The 20,772-nt window shown below is 43.9% G+C and overlaps 1 protein-coding gene across 2 annotated transcripts; it reads left to right on the top strand.

The window, feature by feature from the left end:
- The first annotated feature begins 1,309 nt into the window (after window positions 1-1,309).
- Window positions 1,310-20,309, top strand: bach2a (BTB and CNC homology 1, basic leucine zipper transcription factor 2a). 2 transcript variants are annotated; one of them, XM_036151126.1, is made up of 5 exons: window positions 1,310-1,794; window positions 10,096-10,385; window positions 13,071-14,381; window positions 17,256-17,462; window positions 18,045-20,309. In XM_036151126.1, the coding sequence occupies exons 2-5, from the start codon at window positions 10,122-10,124 to the stop codon at window positions 18,441-18,443; spliced, it is 2,181 nt and encodes a 726-aa protein (XP_036007019.1). In that variant the 5' UTR covers window positions 1,310-1,794; window positions 10,096-10,121; the 3' UTR covers window positions 18,444-20,309. The 2 variants fall into 2 exon arrangements, with proteins under 2 accessions (XP_036007019.1, XP_036007020.1); XM_036151127.1 differs by lacking the exon at window positions 1,310-1,794 and adding an exon at window positions 2,038-2,364 and having other exon boundaries at window positions 10,097-10,385.
- The last annotated feature ends 463 nt before the right edge of the window (window positions 20,310-20,772 follow it).

Here is a 20,772-nt window from a genome sequence, read left to right on the forward strand (position 1 = left end):
TCACTCCTCCTGAAAGAGCGTAGAGCCACAGTGGACAGTCGTCTGCATTGTTGATGGCTTTGCAGCAATCCCTCATACTGAGCATGTATGAAGCGACAGTGGAGAGGAAAACTTCCCTTTAACAGGAAGGAAAAACCTCCAGCAGAACCAGAATCAGGCCCAGTATGAATGCTCATCTGCCTCGACCGACTTGGTTAGGCTTCTTTTACACAGGTTACTGTTGTGGCTCTGCTGTGGTATTAATAACGTTTTTTTTTAGTTTCTTTTTTTTTTTAGGGTCCTTCAGCTCGTCTGCATGACTGTATGGTGTGCATTGTTTTTTTTTAATTTTTTTTTTTTTATAAATTCTCTATGGTGTTCAGCCCAGGCCAATTTGCTGGAAAATCAATTGTTCTCTTGGTCATCATAGCAACTATTGATACAGGGTTCAGGTACCAAGTCCTGCTAGAAAGGGAAATCAGAACCTCCAGAAAAGGTTCAGAATTATTTTAAATGGCTAAGACTGTGTACACAGACGCACGTAGGTTTAGTACAAATATGTAAACTTTAGAGAGAATAAAAACTAGGTATTAAAGGAGCAGTGTGTGCATGCATGTGTGTGTGCAGCCATTAAAAAAATAATAAGAGATAAGGAAAAAGAAGCAAATCTGCTTTTATTTTACTTTTCACCATCCTGGATCAGACCTGTGACGGTAGGTGGGTTGGTTGGGGAGCTCAAAAATTCCTCTAAAAATTGTGCTCCAAAATCTCCCGTCTGATGGCGACTTTGGACCTGATAAAACACGGCGGCCCAACAGCAGTAGAGGACATGGCTCCTCAAAAAGGAAATACTGGACCTCAAGCAACTTGGTTTCTCCACTCTTCCTCCAGACTCTCGAACCTTGATTTTCAAAGGTAATTTAAAACATATTGTATGTGCTTTTCTTCTTAATAGTACCCTGAATAGTAATAGGTAATAGTATCCTGAAGCTGATTCAGGAGTGATTTAAAGTGACATGACAGCTATAATCCATGTTCCACACGCTTCTCTGTGGAGGCTCTCAAAGCTTAGGGAGCACAGATGAATATTAACCCTGGTGGCCAAATCTGGTATATTTACGTGACAGCTTAATGTGCTCATGTTGATTAATATGCACTGTCCCTTATTAGGATAAGACAAAACAAATCCTTTATTGTCCCACAGTGGGGAATTTTGGACAAAATTACACACCGTTTTTAGCAATGACAAAAATAGATAATCTAATCTAAAGTTATTTCTAAAGCAACAGAGAATGAGCTTGTCAGAAAAGTCCAAAAGACATCAGCCTCCTCAGCAGGAAAAGTCTGCCCTCACCCTATATAAAGATAAACATAAAGACTCCATTCAGGCACCTTGTCTTCCTCAAAATTACGCAGGGCATAATGTAAGATAATATATAATATTTATTTATTAATGTTCCCTTTTTATTGAGCTTATAAAGCATACTTGTAAAAAAAAAAAAACCTTGTAAAACGAGGTTTTACTGTATCTGCTGTAACGTTATTGCCATGAGATGCTGGGGGGTGTGGTGCTGATGGAGGAGGGGTGGGGGGTTGTTATTTTGAATGAGAGACACCATGACGTCATTGAACCGATGTCAACAAAGCAGGTCCTGAATCAGTCAGCGCGCTTCAGGTCCACACACACTCACACACCCGGGGGTTGAGCTCCATGTGGACCCGCGGCGCTCGGTGACGGACCAGCTCGGACCCAGGTTCGGCACCATGCGGACACGCTGTGACCTGTGACGGGGCCGCGGACGCGCAGGAGCAGCCCGGTGAGTCCCAGGAGCCGCGGCCGCTGCGGCTGCACGCGTCCCCGGTGGCGAAGGTGCCTCCTCGGCGGTTCGGAGCTCCCCCCGGGTCGCGGGTGTGAATCCCGGAGTCTTAACACAGGGTTGCGCACGCGCCTCCGGCCGCCGGGAGCCGCGGGTCTTTGTGCTGGCGGCTCCGCACGGTGCGCACACGGTTCTTTACTCCAGGGGTGGGAGGACAAAGGAGGCGGCCGCTCTCCGCCCTCAGCCGGGGAACAAAGCGCCGAGGGCCGGTGCAGCAGCAGCTCGCCTCCGCGCGGAACCAGAACCGGCGGCGGCAGTTCGCGGAACCGCGTCCGAACCGAGCTCGCCGTCAATACGTCTCATTTAAAGTCTCAGTGTCTGACAGCGTGCGTGTGCGGCGCGCACGCCCGGCTGTGCAGGATGAGCCCTTTGTTTGTCTGCAAAACGGTCCACCAGCGTTCCCCTCATTGCTGTGGGAGTTCCGACGGGCTGATTCTGTGTGCCGCCCACAGGGACACAGCCAGGATGGACCCAGATCGGCTTCCAGATGCACGTCGAGCTCCTCCAGGTTGGTCCTGGGGGGTGCGTTTTTGTGCTGGACCCGATGCTGCTCATGTTGCCGAGTTTAGACCCCGCAGAGCTGCACAGGGATAATCACAGCGGGGCTGAGGACGGGTCGTTTGAGATCGCTCTGTTCCGTGGCAGACAGCAAAGACGTTGTTTAATTATGAAGCGTGTAGATTTTAAAGCACCAGAGACGAGCTCAACGTGGTGATGGATCGTGAGATGGAAGTGAAGGCATTTAGTGTTGGAAATCTGAAAAGTGCGGCATGCACATGTATTCACTTTCTTGAGTTGCTGCCTTGTGGAAACACCTTTTGCTCCAATCACAGCTGGAAGACCCTACCAGCTTTGTAAATATAGTCAATTTATTTCCCATCCTGGCTATAAGTTACAGGGTCTGTGAAAATGGATTTTTAACTCTCATCTTAGATTCTCAGTGGATGTTAATTATGTCAGGCAGTGTCGGCTTTATTAGCAAAGTTGTTCACGGACATTAAAAAAGAAAAGAAAAGTGAAGCTCCTCTCAGGGTTTCCTTCATGAAACTGTTTCTGGGATCAGGAGGAGTCCGACGAGAAGCGTAAATGTTACCGAAAGTGTTTCAGGGAACAGCAGCAGAACAAAAATGGGATAACCATTGTTCTAATATCTGCTGCTTGACTGCCTATGGGGCGATGATGCTTAAGCCTTGCTGAATGTGTGGTTCTGGAGGACGGATTCGGATTCTACACTGATTTTTAAAACACAGCGTTTCAGTGCTCCGGCAGCTGTTATAATCTGAAGAAGTTACTTCTGTTAAAGTCAAACCAGTGAAACTCCTGACCTTCCTACCTCCTATCCATGCCCACAGTGTGTCACCATCCCTGTAGAGCTGTTTTTTGGTGCAGGTGAGCTCATCCGTGTGGGAAACTGCTGGTTCAGGGGTCTAGTTAATGAAGATTGATGAGTTCTGTTAGAGTTTTTCTGGCACCACAAAAAGTCTGTGTTTGGACTCTGAAATAAACTTAGTCTTTGGCTTAGTGTGCACCCCTTGCCTCATTTTAATCCAGCTTCTCTTTCCTGTTTGACTGCTGTTAGAGTTTTAATGTGTGACTCATGTCACTTTACTTTCCCCTGAAACCTGATGGGTCTGATCCAATTTCTGCTTCCCGAGCTGCCCACAGGCCGGGTTTTCTGACCTGAGTCCATCCAACACCGAGACGAAACTGAACCCATCAAGTAAGCAAGAGCGGAGCGTGAAGCTAATGGTTCCCAACCTGGACAGACTGGTTCTTTACGTCTTAGGATTCTGTTGCAGGGGGTCTGTTTTCCTCCATTGGAAACATGTTGATCACGTCGGTCATGCTAGTTTTCTTAAAGCCAAAACATCATAAAGCAGTAGGAAAGAAAAAAAAGATTTATTGGAAACAAAAAGCTTCTCTTCGTGTATTTGATTCAGTGGCCGAATCTCAGCGACTGTGCATCATTAGATCTTCACAGGCTGGTATAAGGAGGGCCGGCGGCCCGAGGGACAATAGTTCTGGGTGACCTCAGAGTTCAGGTTTCCGGATCTCTGGGAGAGCGAGAGTGTCTGCGAACAAAAAGGAGACAGTGATGTCATGGCAGGATGTTTATCGGGATCTTCTCAGGGATGTCTGCTGGTTTGTTAATAGATCAAATTTTATCAGCCAGCATATTGTAGGAAGAGAGCGCCCGGGACTTAGGTTAAAATGTAAATGTTGCTTGGCGTACTCCTGAAAGAGTCTAAGAAACCACATCTTTTCATGTTCTGATGTGGAGTTGATCCGCCTTTCTTCAACGTTTCTGCTGTTGAAATAGATGGAGGATTTAACTGCAGCAACAGCAGTTGTTTTATTTAACCACAGGGGCGTTTCTGTGTCGTCGGCAGAAAGCAGCAGGGTGCAGCAGCATAAAGCAGAGTGTAAAGGATGAAGCAGGGCACAGCAGGGGAGCAGCAGGGTGCAGCAGCACCTAGAGAAATGCAATGCAGTAGGATGAAGCAGGACCCAGCAGGGTGCATCAGCAAGTAACGGGATGTGGGAAGAGGAAGCAGCATGTAGCAGATGCAGCAATGTGTAGTGGATGCAGAAGCATGTAGCAGATGTAGAAGCAAATAGCGAATGTAGCTGAATGCAGCGGATGCAGCTGAATGAAGCAGCAAGTAGTTGATGCAGTAACATTCAGCAGGATACAGCTACATATGGTGGATGCAGCAGAATGTAGTGGATGCAGCTGAATGAAGCAGCAAGTAGCAGATGCAGCAGCATGCAGCTACATATGGTGGATGCAGCAGAATGCAGCGGATGCAGCTGAATGAAGCAGCAAGTAGTTGATGCAGTAACATTCAGCAGGATACAGCTACATATGGTGGATGCAGCAGAATGTAGCGGATGCAGCTGAATGAAGCAGCAAGTAGCAGATGCAGCAGCATGCAGCTACATATTGTGGATGCAGCAGGATGCAGAAGCATGTAGCAGACGCTGCAGAATGTAGTGGAAGCAGCAGCATGAAGTGGAGGCAGCAGGAATGAGCGGCATGTAGTGGAATGCATCAGGAGGAATCATGATGTAGCAGAATCTAAAGGAAGCAGCAGCCCATAGCTGGATGCAGCAGAATGCAGCAGAGTGCAGCAGCGCATAGCAGCCGGTGTGTAATCGTCATCTCAGAAGTGAGGGGGACATTTTTCTCAGAGGTCTACTGAGTGATTTATCTGCCTCTCGCGTTTCCCCATAGTGGCCAAGGAGCTACTTAATCACTAACAGCTACATTACAGCTAAACTAACTAAATCTAATGTTTTAGCTGCCAAACTCTGGTTGAGTTGACAAAATGACCCTTGAATATCTGCAAGGGTAAGTAGCTAACTCGTTGGTTACCAAATGACAAAACTAAACATGAATCTCCTCCCTGACTCAACTATTTCTATTGTGGCAAGAAAGATTTCTTTTAAATATGTGGAACGCCATAGGGAGCGCAAGTTCTGCACAGAAAGTAAAGAGGATTGGGTTTATTCGTTCAGACCAACCTTAGTATTCCTGTTAACTAGCTTAACATGATATATTGGCATGTATTAACTAGCCATCATTTAGCTAACATCAGCATGCAACAGCATTAATCAACTCACACGGTTTGTTTGGAATTTTTATTTTTTTTTTTTGCCTTTTTGCTGCCTCTGGCTGGTTTGCTGAACAAGATCCTGACACACACTGTGCAGCATTGCTCAGCAGCACATCTCCTGTCAGCGATTCGCCGTTAGCGTGTGTGATCTCATGCTGCATTTAAAGGCAGCTCAGAAATACACATTACCCCATGTTAATCACAAATTAAACAGTTGTAACAGCAGGAAAAAAAAAGCACAGGGGAGGGGGCAGACGGCACGGATAAAGGCACGTCCCACGTGTACCCCGCATCCGTTACGGCCACGCATAGCAGGATGTAGCAGGAGGCAGCATGATGCAGATGGATACTGCTGGATGAAGCAGGGTGTAGTGGATGCAGCAGCGTGCAGTGGATGCAGCAGCCTGCAGTGGATGCAGCAGCCTGCAGTGGATGCAGCAGCGTGCAGTGGATGCAGCAGCCTGCAGTGGATGCAGCAGCCTGCAGTGGATGCAGCAGGGTGCAGTGGATGCAGCAGGATGTGACCATCTCAAGCAGGAGGCAGCCAAATCCAGCAAGGAGGGGCAGACCACCTGGAAGTTGCAGGATACAGCACAATAATGTGGGCGGTGTTTTGATATAACATGTGCAACACAATGGACCAGAATCTATCAGGTAGCAAAAAGATGTAGCAGGATGCTGTGCAGTGCAGCGAGTTGGAGTAAGATGCAGGTTGATGCGGGAGAATGTAGTGGAATACGGCGAAAGATGGAAGAGTTATGAGGATGCAGGAGGTTGCTGTCTGTTAACGTAAGCTTCGTGTTGTTCTGATCTGAGATCAGCTGGAAGAGCAGTGGTCTAAAAAGGACTCTGGATCAGCTGGGTGTCAGTTCAGATAGTTTTCATGTCTGTGGACCTGTCAGATAAGAGTCAGAGCGCTCTTAAACACAACCTTTGAATCCAGCCACCTCCAATGTGTTGGGTATAAATTCTCTGATCCATTGTGACTGTTAGGGGCGAGACGGCTAAAGAAGATGGGGAAATGTAATGGCGTTAAAGTAAAAAAAAGTGTATTAAATGTATTTATTAAGATAAAATCAACAAACCAATGCGGCTACTAGCGAACAACAGACCAATCTGGTAGAAGCTTAAGGGGTCAGCCGCAGGTCGCATGACGCCAACCACCTCCGCCTTTAAAGCACCGCGTGGTCAGACGAAGGGCCGCAGAGACAGATTGTAAAAAACACTAGATCAGTGTAAAAAGAAGTTTTATTGCTGTCCTGGTGATGCTCGGGAACACAGCAGATAATCTGAGGAAACGATGATGATAATGATGCTGGTCAGTATGTGGGCTTACAGTGAGCCTTCAGAGGTGGGCTGCTTCAGCAGGTCTGACTCAGCACAAAGCTCCTACACACACAGACACACACACACACACACACACCCTCGGACAGACTGCACACTCAGCTGTCTGCAGGGAGGATTTATGAACGACTGAATCACAAAGAAGCAGCTCTGCCTGCACTCTGTGTGCATGGCTGCAGCTCTCTGTGTCTGGCTCTTCAGCGTTACGTCTACAGCTCAACACGTTTAGTCCTCCGAGCCACAACCTCAGGAGCTGCCTACTTCTGCAGTACAGACGTAATCATGCGTTCCCTTGATTTGACTGTGTGGGAGAATTTGTCACTTTCTGGAGAAAAACGTCAAAATGTACATGCGCACCAGATATGATGTAACAATAAAGGCAGACAGAGGAGTAGGTGAGGATTTGTTCTTTCATAGCATAAACCCAACTGGTTACCATGGGTAATGAAGGTTAAATGGATGCAGGTGAGATTGAAATCTCATTCAAAAGCATAAAAACATTACTTTAAATCTGTTCTGATGCCAAGGATCACAGTTCTTATAAACCAGCCACCATCTAAGCACAGTGGGATGTTGCAGGATGTAGTGGAAAGCAGCAGGATACAGCAGAATTCAGCAGGATGCTGCCGAACTAGTGAGATCCAGACGGCTGCAGTATGATGCAGCGGAACGGAGCGGAGTCCAGCTACCTAGAGCGGGATGGAAGAGCATGTAGAGGCATGCAGTCAGGACGTTGCAGGATGCAGCTTGATGTAGCAGAATGTAAGGGAATGCAGCAGAATATTGCAGAATTGAGCAGGATGCTGTGGTGGAGTGGGATGTGTCTTACCAACTTCACCGTCCTGCTACATCCAGCTGTGTCATACTGCATGCTTCTACATTTTGCTGCACTCTGCTTTGGGCAGCTACATCTAGCTTCACCGTGCTGCATTCTGTTGCATTCCACCGTCTCTCTCTATAAAGACAGAGGCGGTAGAATGCAGAGAAATTGAGCAGGTTGCAGTTCTTAGTAGCTTCCTAGAGCGGGATGCAACAGGATATAGGGACATGCAGCAGGAGGCAATGGTGTGAATGAATATGCAGGAGACAACAGGATGCAACAAGATGCGGAGGTCCGCTGCAGGAGGCAACAGGATTAAACAATATGTTGGAGGCAACAAAATGCATTGGGATGCAGGGATATGCAGCTAGATGTAGCTTCTTGGAGCAGGATGCTGCGGGTTGGGGCAGGAAGTTGGATGTTGCAGGATGCAGCAGATGCAGCTGTATAGCAGTACACAGAGGGATGCAGCAGAATCCTGGAGCAGGGTGTTGTTGTTGATACACAGTGCGATGCCCTCTCATTCTACTGGTTAGAGTGTTGTCAGCAGAGCGCCACCTGGTGGTAGGTCTGATCCTGATTAAGTATATATAAAATACAAAAGAAAGGAGATGAAATAAACATCCAAAAAGCCAAATTTTCAGTCTCAAAGGTGGCAGAAATTCTCCTTATAATCTCAATTTATTTTAGGAGAAGTTTTAATTCTTCCATACTTTTCACAACTTTTAAAACTCATTTAATTACCATAATTTTTGTAATGGTAATTAAAGTTTACCCTTGGACAAGAAGCGTACGGAGCCCGGGAGAGCTCACTTTAAGTGATTTTCTTTTTTTTTCAGGCCGTCATAATTTGTGAGCACGTTTTCATTTAATTGAGCACTGGAATAAAGAAAACGTGAGCACGTTTTCCTTAAATTGAGCCCTCGGTAGATCGAGATCTCGAATATACTATAATGTGCTCATGTTGACATGTGTCAAGACAATATTGAGTGCACGTTTTACATATTGTGGCTACGTTTAAGTAGATTGTGCACACAATGTTCTATAACCATGTTCACTAAATTGTGCTCTCGTTTGAGTAAATAGTGCACTTGTTTAATAAATTGTGCCCTCGTTTTACTATGCTTAAAACGAGAGCACAATATAGTAAATTGTGCACACGATTTAGTAAAACGAGTGCACAATATAGTTAAACAAGAGCACAATTTAGTAAAACGAACGCACATTCTCTCAACATGCAAAACATTTTGCGATGACCCCTCTAGGGCTCCGTAGAAGCATCTGTTTTTATTTTAATTTTATTTTTTTTAACTGATGTTCAGCTTTAAATAAAACCAGATCACTAAACACTGATTGAGTTCCCTTGCAGTAAGTAGCGGATGGTGTTCCTCAAGGCCCTTATCTAGAGCCAATAACAAACACCTAATGCAACATTTATTTTTATAAAAGTTCACCTACAGTGACATTTAAGGTTCGAATGAAGTTTTGTAGGTTCATAACCAACCTTCAGCCTTCTGTTGCTGCATCCTGCATGACACTTGGTATACGACAACGCCATCCTCACAGCTCAGACCGACTCATTACAAATCACCAAGCAGTTGGTGTTTAAATAAAAAGTATAAACAGAAAAAATATATAATCACATGAACCAATCACATGCCCTCACAAATGAACAGGCTGACCAATCGGCATTCAAAGGAACTGCGCTTCCTGACTTTATGAACCAAGCCCAAAAGGCTTGAAAGTTAAAGGAGAAATCACTTTACGGTGAAAAAAACTTACACATGGAGGTCACAGGAACTCTAAAAGTTAATTCCATGTTTAAAAAAAATAAAACTTGAACTAAATAACAGCAGTTAAAATCACATAAATAAAAACCATCAATATTATAAAGCCAAATTAGACACATGATTACAAAAGAGGGTCAATCACAGAAGCTCTTTAATCGATAGATCCTCTTTCATGCCTGTGGGAAATAAACTCTTTAACTAAACATCCCTGTGTGAATAAATTGGAGGCAACCGGACTTTCGCTCAGTGCTTTCTGAAAACGTTTCAACTCCTATCCAGGAGTCTTTGTCAATTCTGCCGGCTCACACTTGAGTAAAATAAGTAAAATATCCTGGATGGCTCCCTCTTTTTCCTGACATAATTGATATTCCCGCCTGTTTGGCTCAGCTCATTGGCTTCAATACCTAAAGAGAATAAATGCTGAGCTATAATGGGTTGTGAAACATGTAACGTGTAAACTGTTCAGCAACAGGACCGGTTAAATCATCCCACTGAATGCAACTTCTGTATTTGTTGATTCGTTCTTTGAGAGGATGGGATGTTTCTCTTATACAGCTCTCTGAACTGAAAACAGGATGTTTTAATATACTGCAACCTGATCTGAGTTAGAGCTGAATATTTATGGTTTTGGGTGTGCAGTGAAATAACAAGCCTTTATTCTGTGTGCAGTTTGTGCAGGGTGTCAGAGGAAGTGATGTCGGAGCCGCAGCATGACGGTGAGGCGTCGGCGCCGGTGTACGTGTACGAGTCCAAGGTGCACTGTGCCAACGTGTTGCTGAGTCTGGAGGAGCAGCAGCGACGGGGGCTCCTCTGTGACGTCACGGTGCTGGTGGAGGGCCGGGAGGTCCGAGCGCACCGGGCCGTCCTGGCTGCCAGCAGCAGCTACTTCCTGCAGGTTCTGCTGGGACACAGCGAGTCGGCGGGCAGTACAGAGCCCATCATCAGCCTGCCAGACAAGGTAAAGGGCACGGCGACAGGATGTCGAGATAAATAATTATTCGCTCTGGTTCTTCTTCTTTGGTGAGGCTTTTGCCAAGCAGAACACTTTTTTTTTTTTATTTAAAGAAATGCTGAATAAACAGGAGCAACTCCATCTGTCCAGTCAGGTTACAGCAGAGCTCTTCTTCGGTGTGTTTCATGATCTTATTTTTTTTTCTGCTGGGGAGCCTGGAGGGATGCTGACGTGAGCAGAAACCACATGCATGGACACAGATGATGCTGACAACAGTGGAAGGAGGATGAAGGATGAAAGAGACCAAATCATTCAGGACACATAAGATGAACACAGCAGGAAGATGAAAACCTGGTTAAATGAAAGCACATCTGCTTATCTTTCAACTATTTAAGCCCCACCTTGCCTTGCAAGTGTACAAACACCCCATGAACTTCCTTTTACATTCTATCACAGTGCAACACAAAATTTCAGTGCATATGGACAGAATGACCAACACAAAGTAGTCCACAACTGTCAAGTAGAAGAAAAATTATGTTAACATAGCTTTTGGAAATATAAATCTGAAAAGTGTGTTGTGCGTTTTTATACAGAATTCCTAAATAAATATTTTATAAAACCAGCATCACTGAAATTACAGCTACAAGCTTTTGGGGGGTGAGTCTCTACCAGCTTGGCGCATCTAGAAAGTGACATTTTTGCATATTCTTTGAAAAATAGCAGAAGCTCTCACCAGATTATCAGAGTCTGAACAGTTACCTTTTTTAGGAAAGTTTGCCTCACTCCACACTTTGGGCTTTGGCTTGGCCCAGGACTTCCCATTTATTCATTCTCAGCCAGATTTACAGGTGCGCTTTGGATCAGTTTCAAGCTGCAGGGTCCAATTTCATGTCACCTCTAGTTTTTCACAGATGTTGTTAAATTTTTCTCAAATTCATGGTTGCTTCCATCATGATGAACTGGTCAGGTCCAGCTGCAGCAAAGCACTCCGACACCAAGACTCGTTCGGCTCTGCGCTTCACAGTTGGTGTGAGGTTCTGTTCCTAGAATGCTGTTTTTGGTTTATAATAAATGTTTCCTCTGGTCAAGTGTCCAAGTATTTAGTTTCAGATTCATCTACTCAAACAACATTACTCCAGAAGTTCTGTTTTTTTGTGTACACTCTCATTAGCAAATTTTAGTTTGGACTTTATATTTCTTTTTTAGAGAGAAAAGGTCCTAATGTAAGTAAATAATTTTGTACAGAAAGAGCCTGTTGTAGGTCCTGTTATGTGATTTTAGGGATAATACCTCCAAGCAACTTGCTTGAATGGTCAGATATGGGCATATTGGCATTTTTTCTAATAATGATCTCCATAAGAGTATTTTCTGCACGTTACCATAGCTGATTTGAAATTATTTTGGGACCTCCCCTTTTAGACTCATTAGCTGCTGCAACCTTCTTCCATCGCAGCCTGATGTTCACCATGTTCTAATCATGTGCATCTGATTTTATAGGTCTGTGTGGAATTTTTGTCATTTGAAGCAGGGATAAATGTGGGGGTTACTAATTTATTCCTTACAAGAACTCTTTTTATTTTTATTTTTTCTGTATTACACTTTCCCATTTTAAACGTTATTTCCCTGAATTTGTTTCCATTCCTTAAATTTATCAATACTGTCAAAGTTGATATAAAACGTCCATACGTCAAAATATATTAAATAGCCACACAAGCTGTCGAGGCAAGTCCTAATGTTTCTACAAGTGCATGTGTTTGAAAATGTAGTGACTTTAAATTACATTAAAATTACACACTGGAGTTCATCATCACTGAGCTCATTTCCCTAAGCAGTCGCTTTCTTAACCATGGCTCCACCAAAGTTATGCAGGTCAGTTTTAATATGGTGCTCCAACAATGGGGTTAGCTTAATTAAGAAAGCTATAACATTCTGACAGCACTTCACCTGTATTGTCCATAGTTTTATTATGTGTTTCTAGAAATGTATTTTGCTCTACCCAGTCTTGCTCCAGCTGATGATATCTTCTTTCTCTGACGTTGCCGTCATTGATACGACTTATTATAGCTTTTATCTCATTTATATGTATTTCTTGTTAATTGTGTGCAGACAAAACTTACTATAAAAGTTGTGCTGTAACTTAAAAAAATGTAACGCGTAGTTTTGGACGCCATAAAACCAAACTTTATCTGTGGCTTTCATTCCTCCATTAATAGCTTTGAGATGTGCATTGGACAGAGCATGTAGAGACTCAAGAAACTGCAGCAGCCAACACAGTCTCTCTCACAGTGGACACTATAGTGACAAGTGAAAACGGCTTAGATTTTAAGCAGAAAAGCAGACTTGATAAAAAAATTACTTTCTTTAACCTAAAATGCTGTTTCTCAAGCCACGCACATGTAAATACACTGGTGTTACTACGTTTTTTTAAAATGACAGATGCATTGGCAGATTTTCCTTGAGAATGGTTTTAATGTGGTGTTTTTTGGATTTTTATTAAACACTCCTTACCAAGTTATATTAATTTTTTATTTGAATTTGGAATATGTAAAAAAACAACAAAGCAAGTGTTAGCAAATCTGATACTACAACAAAAAATAGCAGTGATTTTGACTTTCTAGTATTTACTCTTTAATGACTAAATCTTTTGGATCCGTCATGATTTTCAGGTTAACTGTGTTTATTTCTCTGCAGGTGACCGCCAAAGGTTTTGCCCCGCTCCTCCAGTTCGCCTACACTGCCAAGCTGGTGTTAAGTCGAGAAAACATCCATGAGGTCATTTTGTGCGCCGACCTTCTTGGTGTGCACAACTTGGAGGATTCCTGCTTCCAATTTCTTCAGGCTCAGTTGGAGAGCGATGGACAGCACTCCAGAAATTGCAAGGCGGAATACGACGAAGAGGACGCCGCCTTTTCCCAAGACCTTCCCTTTGATAATTGTTCGGAAACAAAGAAGCAAAGCTGTTTGACAGCTGATGCTGTTTCACCTCCCGAAGATCTTCCACAAAGTCCAGAATCCTGGAAGTACCAGCACCAGGTTTGTGAGAACAAGCACAACGGATTAGGTCAACAGACCATTCCCACTCTGACCTGTTCAGAGCCAGCAGACTCCAGCGCTCCTCCTCAGACCGTACTTGCCCCCTCCGGGATTAAAGAGGAGCCCTTTGAGGAGGCGGGACACGAGAGGAATGGCTATAATGCAGAGTTTGGTACTGAGGAGGTTCTGGAGATGGAGCTGGAGGTAGAGGGAGTTCCAGTGGTCGAAAAGCCCTCTGCAGACCAGGAATTGCCCTCATCCTGCCTGCGTTCGTACCTCCAGCGAGGTGGCTTGGATCTTGGCACCGTGACTGGCAGCACCATTCAGCAGTTGCTCACCAACCATCTGTCCATCAGCCACTACAGGGAGCTGCTGAAAGACAAGCAGAGGAGTAAGACTGACTCTCTGAGCCAAGCCAACCTCAACAGCATCAGCGACAGGGACATGCAACCAGTCAAGACCCCTTCTTCTCGGTATGAGGCAGAGCCCGACAGACGTACCGTCATTTTCTCCTCTGCTGCCGGTGAGCATCCTTCATTGTCCCACAGAGAAAATACCTCCACCATGGAGCCAGTGGAGACTTCCTCATCCGATCTGACATGCATCACCAGCTCTCCCGTCTCCATCAAGAATTTAGCCGCCTCTCCTGTACCATCTGAACCTCAAACTCAGACTTCAAGCTCCCACTCCTCATATGCAGATGAGAAAGCCACAGGTAGCCTGCCGCCTAGCCTTGCCTTTGACCTCTCCTCCGCCCCACACGTGGGTTCGGTCCCTTCTCTTCCTCATTGTCTGGTCGGGGTGGTGGAGGCCCGGACACCCCTCGGCAGCGAGGTAGTCTTCAGTCAGGGCCACATCAAGATCAAAAGTGAGCAGGGGTTTGGTACCAGCGGAGGAAACTCCAGCGAGGAGTCTGAATCGTTCTCGGAAGGCGACAGCGAATGTGGTTCCAGAGTCTCTGGCCCTGAGGTTAGTATGGTCCTTCAATGTTCTTCACAGCTGTTCTTTGTTACTTGTCAGTTTGGCTACTCCAAACACTGAAACCGGAAACTTGGGGGAGGGGCCACGGTACATCGGGAGTGCCACGGTTCATTGCTTCAACTTGACACGCATCACGCGGCGTCTTCCTGGACTTTGCTTGAGTTCACTGCACCTCGGATGATTGGCCAGCAACCAGATGCCAGTGCTGGGGATCGTTTCTTAGAGTAAAACGTGATGCCAATTTCTTATTTTAGCCTTATGGTTTGATGCCCTTCGACCCAATGTCTTCCAAAGTGGTGCCGCAACGTTATTTGTCTTCTGCTGCTCATCAAAGAGTCTGCCTAGTCGTATATTAACCCCCTTCCATTGACACATGGTCCCAATTCTTCTCTACAACCCAGTTCTCTGAGTGGAACAAACTCTAGTTCCTTGTTGCTGGACAGAAGATGCCCCGTCTGTGTTATCTCCATCATCTGCCACTAAATGAGCTCAGATCTTCAGTTTATCCTGTAACTACTCACTGACTCTGGACTGAAACTCTTTCAGCAAAGCGTTATTGGAGAGAAGACGTAGAGAATTAGATCAGATCAATCCTTTTATTAAAATTCTGCAGGAAAGTTTTTGGGAAGCCAAAGTCAGAGGGATGGAAATCTATGTTGGGTCAAAAAGGAGCGATTTTACAAGCAGGTGAAACTAACTAAGACATACAGGCTTCTAAAATAATATTGGCCCATTTTTGCCTTAAAAACTGTGACACGCCCATTAGGGGTGTAACAAGATCTTGTAGCCACAAGATCTCACAATACTAAAAAGGTGATGGCAAGGCTGGCGTCTGCTTCAGAGCTTCCTATCAACGGCAAACTGATAATTCAAGCAATTTGTCAGTGCTGTAGTAATACTTGACTAGCTAGCTATTAGCCACTAAAGATTAATGTCTGTATCAGATGTTCTTAATGTCAGGAAACCATATTTTTTCTAGATTAAAATCTAAAACACTCATACCTTAGGGCAATTAACCAATTAAACAGTCATTTTTTTGGTCATTGGGGGAAAGCTTGAGTATGTAGAGAGAACCCACGCATGCACAGGGGGAACATGCTAACTTCATACGGTAATAAATCAGCAAGAAGGTTCTGGGTTTGAATCCAAGCCCAGAATCTTTCTGCATAGAGTTTGCATGTTCTCCCTGTGGAGATGGATGGATTTTATTTAATACAATTAACATTGTTTAAAATCCACCTGCCGTCTTAATTGATGCCTCGGTCACCTCTTGTGAGAAAATGCTCCCCTTCTTTATTTAAAAAATACCATCGGTTAGAAGGGCTGAGTTTAAAAAATAGATTTTCCAATTCTGAATCGATTCTCCTATTAATTCCTGAAGATCGATTTGCATAACCAATGATTGCTTTATAACAAACATATTTTCCACTGTGAACTGAAACGAGCCACCATTTCGGGCCCACACACAAGCTGGAAATGCAGGTGAATTTCTGAAGGTATATTTTTAATAATGCACCAGGTTAGTTTCCAAATAGCCACTGTAGATATATTTAGTGTCTCTGTTTTCTACCCTTGATCTGTTAGGGTTTTCTGCCCCACAGCATGACTGTGAAAACAATTGTCTCAACATGGGAGAGGGTCTGGCCCTCACGGTCGCCATTAACTACCATTTCTTCATTAATTGGCTGTTAAATGCTAATATAATGCTAGCATCAATATTTTGCTTTCAAGGTAACAGCTAAAAAAAGGTTATTAATACCAACAAATCAAATTTGACATCTCATTAGATTGAAAAGAATCAATGTTAAATCTTGAGAATGGAAATCGAATCGATTGTTGAAATTAGAATGGATACTATTGGTTAGATGGGCTACAGGTACATCCGCTAATGCTACATTAGAGATCTCTGTTGCTTTTTCTGGTTCTGCTGTATCTGAGCAGTTTAAACCAGTGTCTTGTTCTCTTCTCTACAAAACCGACCATTCTATGAAACTAGCAAACTGCCCCTTTGACCTTCTTTTCCACTAAACCGATGAAGTAAAATAAAATAATTGCATAAATTGGTATTTTCCAATATGCTGATGTTAACTGAGCTCTCTCGAGACAAAGGTAGCTAAAAAAAAAAGAAAACAAACAATCCCAACCATCGTTGTCACAATAAATCAGTCTGTATTGCGCTTTTTTTTCCGACAATGGCGATAAAAGATGTGATAATTGTCCGTCCCTAGTTGTAGTTTGTAGGTAAAGGTAAAAGTAAATAAATTAAGTTTTGAAACCTTTCTTTGAACCAAAGTTATTCCATTAAAGACCAGCGGTTGGTCTCTGCTTTCAAAACGAAATACAAAGACTAAATGTTCCAGTTGGTGGGTTGAAGGATGGAGACAAACAGGAATAAATGTGTAATGCTGACACCTGCTGGATGTTACCTCGCTTTGCACTCGCCTGCTGATTCTCTCAGATTATTCAACTTCCTGTCAATGTGTGTAATTTTGTTCAGATCAGAGATTCTCAGTCCTGATACTTTGGACCTGCTTTTCTGCAGCTTTATTCTCTTCTCTGTTGAACGGTCCCGCTGAACTTGATGAAGAGCCGAAGAGGCGATTCACAACAACATTTCATTTCAGATTCGTTGAAGCAGCTGAAAACTGTCGGACAATGGATCCTGAGATGGACTAAACTAAAATGTTGATGCGCGCAGATGCATAATGCATCCTAACGCACGTTAACTATCAGAGGTTAAATGCCCTGATCTGCATTTCTACCTAAAATCTTCTCTCTTTTCACCAGTTTTTGTCTAGTTGTTACAAAAGTCTCATGTCATTAGACTGAAACTGATCTAATTAAACTCTGTGGTGCTTTTAGGTGAAGCTGCCGTTCCCCGTGGATCAGATCTCCAACCTCCCTCGCAACGACTTTCAGGTCCTCATCAAGATGCACAAACTGACCTCAGAGCAACTGGAGTTCATCCACGACATCCGGAGGCGCAGCAAAAACCGCATCGCTGCCCAGCGCTGCCGCAAGAGGAAGCTGGACTGCATCCAGAACCTGGAGACGGAGATCCGCAAACTGGTAGGCGTGTGAAACGCACACCGTTGGACCACCGCACGGTTTTGCTGGAAAACCAAACTAATTTATTCGACATAAGGTTTTTTTTAGTTCTGTGATCGAGGAGTGGGTTACACTGCAAAAACGGAACTAAAAATAAGTACAATTTTCTTAAAATGTGTGTATCTGTCCTTGATTTGAGCAGATAAATAAGATGATATGCCAACAGAATAAGATTTTTGCACTTAAAATAGGAACAATTCATCTCCATTATCTTATTTCAAGTGCTAAATGTCTAATTATCTTAATTTAGGGATCAAAATACTCATTCCATTGGCAGATGATCTTATTTACATGCTCAAATCAAGGACAAAAACACTATGTTTAAGAACATTTTGCTTATTTTTAGATCCACTTTTGCAGTGTAAATGTTTGATCCGACCTAAATTCGGCTTGAAAAATTATCCCAATAAACAAGAATCTCCAGAGTGAAGATCAGAAACTTCTGAGTTACCTCCAGACTCAAAGTTTTCTCTCTATCTGGGCTCGCTCAAGTCTGTCTTTTTTTTTTTTTTTCTGACCCCGCTGTGTGTTTTCTGGGTGCAGGTGTCTGAGAAGGACAAGCTGCTGAGCGAGAGGAACCAGCTTCAGGTCTGCATGTCGGAGCTCTGGCAGAACCTCTCCTTCCTCTCGCAGCAGGTGTGCAGGGAGGTCCAAAGTTCCCAGCCTCCGCCCGCCTCGGCCACCATCGACCTCACGTCGGACTGTCTTTTGTCCTGTCCGGACCAGAACTCTGCGAAGGCCAGGCCCGCCGTGTCGCAGAACTCTGAGGAGCTGGCGAGCGGACAGCCGGCCCAGGAAGTGTTCGGTCTGAAGAAGGAGAACTTGGACGGCCCACTGGTTCTGGTGTCCAATGAGGAAGTGTGTAGCCCCACAGTGACGGTGGATTTCTGTCAGGAGATGACGGTGAAGTGCACAACGGAAGAGCCAGACACGCAGGACTAGTCTTGAGCAGAACCTGTTTGTTACCTGAGTAATTCACCTGCGATCTCATCAGTACTAATGGACAGGTGAGATTCTGATGGGGCATTATGTGGTTGGCCAGATGTGGTTTTTTTTTTGTTTTTTTTTATTCGGACAGGTGTGAATGAACAGGTCGGCAGCTTCGTTTCCTATTTTTGAGCGTTACATTCTCCGGCTTATCTCGGTTTTTCTCAGGAAGTGTACAAACTGTTCAGTTTTTTCCTCGTTAACGCCTCATCAGCTCCTCGTTAAGTCTCACTGACTTATTTACAAATGTAAGTCCCCAACAGGGCTTACAGGTTTAACACGAGGACCTGAAAAATATGAAGCCCACCAAGGAAGAGTTTTTAAACCGTGAGAGCTGCTGTTTACAAAATGATTTATCGCCGAAGCACAGTGTCACTAGGTGGGCTCATCTCCTCCAGCAGAAGAAAACATTCACATCGTCACATCACAGACGGCGAGGTAAAACATATCTGGGTCAGTGTGCTCCTTAGCCTCAATTTAAATCTACCTACTTCCATTTTTACTTGTGTACAAACCATTTCAGGTCCATCTATTTAAGCCAACGGCATGCTAGTTTATTTTTTATTGTAGCTAAGTATTTTAATTAATTACAGATGATAAAAAAAGCCAAATTTGCTCCTTGTTCAATTGTATAGTATTCTCTAAAGTCTTTGTATTTTACTCTGTTTCAATTTAGTTTGATTTTGATCCATATTTGGGCCAAGTGGCTGTTATGTAATATGTCAGTTAAAATCAAAAATAGCCATTAGGTGACCTCCTGTTGTTGGCTATTATTTAATAAAGTTGTATAAAAATATGTCCTCACAGCCAACGATTAGTAGAGTATAAAAAGTGGGTACGATCTGAGGCGTGGTTAGTAGGATATGTCCCCTGATAGACGACACGAAAGTGGCTAAAACTGCAAAAAGGTACGCCAGATGACCAGCATCTATAAAAATGGAAGCGAGCAACAAAAAGCACCTCATCATAATGGAGAATAAAATGCAGCACAGCCAACAACAATAAATCTGCCAAACCAGAGGATTAATGTGGAAATATGTAGCAAAATCACAACAAAAAATAAATACATAATAAAAACTTACAATAAGAAATGTACAAAGATCTTAACATCAGAATAAATAAAGTTTGCGAAGCTGGATCTGATTGATCCACAAGACGTCTAGAGCTGTTTGGCCATGATGCACAGCCCCATGTCAGGAAGTAACGAAACATCAGCATGTCATCACAGAACTTCACACCTAACTGGGTCTTCAGCAATGATCCCAAATACGGCACGTAATCTGCAAAAGAACTGCTGAAACAGAGAAGAATCAAGCTGTTGCAGTGGCCTAGTCAAAGCCCAGACCTCAGCCTCATTGCACCTTAGGAGACCCGTGCAGCAGCAAATCTCTGCAAACCTCAACAGTGATGTGAGAAATCTGCTACATCTGCTAAAGCTGCTAATGTTTGTTGAGTTATTTCTTTATTTCTTTATTCCTCCACAGTTTGACAGATTTATTCTCTGTCAGGGTCCAATTAATCTCCATGTATTTCCCCTCTGGTTCTGGTTACTTCTCCCTGTTATCACAGAGCCACACCTGTGGGTCGGTACCAGCAGCTGACCGCTTCTCGGTTGGTTCACATTGCAGCTCAGTCATTTCAGCGTCTCTCATTTCGTTTCACTCTCGTCCATTCAGTATGGAAATCAATTTGTGCACCAGGCCGGGTGCAGGGGTTAAATTGGGTTACGAGCTGCCACAGTCCACTGGGATTTCCAGGAAAATGGAGAATATCTCGTAACGACTGGAGTGGCGTTTTAACGATAGACTTGATTGAGAGGGGAAAAAAAAAAAAACAAGCTTTCTGTTTAATGAAGCAATCGTTTTTTTTTAACCTGACAGGATGCATGAAAATCAATCCTCTAAATGAATTCATGTGATTCTTGATCGCTCTGATCGTCAAACACTGCTGCCCCCCTGCTGGAAATAACCTACCGCATTTTTCAAGGAAGGATTAAATTGCACCAGATGCAAAATGCACGGAGGGATTTATGTTTTTAGGTGTTTTATTCAGATGGTTTATTGGGGTGTTTTAGTTACATAAAGGTTCGATCGATAAGCTGCATCCGAATATTCTGATTATTCTGCCCCTGCAGCTCTGATCCCAGGTAACAAAGGCCCAGATGGTGACTAAACTGTCTGCTGAGTGGACATGAACAGTTTTCCCTGTGCCGTGTACACTCAGAGCTAATCAGATGGGAGGTGGACCTCCTGTGGTTCAGAGCAGGAAACATCAGGCATCAAAT

This window comes from Fundulus heteroclitus, chromosome 19 (assembly GCF_011125445.2).
Source record: "Fundulus heteroclitus isolate FHET01 chromosome 19, MU-UCD_Fhet_4.1, whole genome shotgun sequence".
NCBI classification, from domain to species: Eukaryota; Metazoa; Chordata; class Actinopteri; order Cyprinodontiformes; family Fundulidae; genus Fundulus; species Fundulus heteroclitus.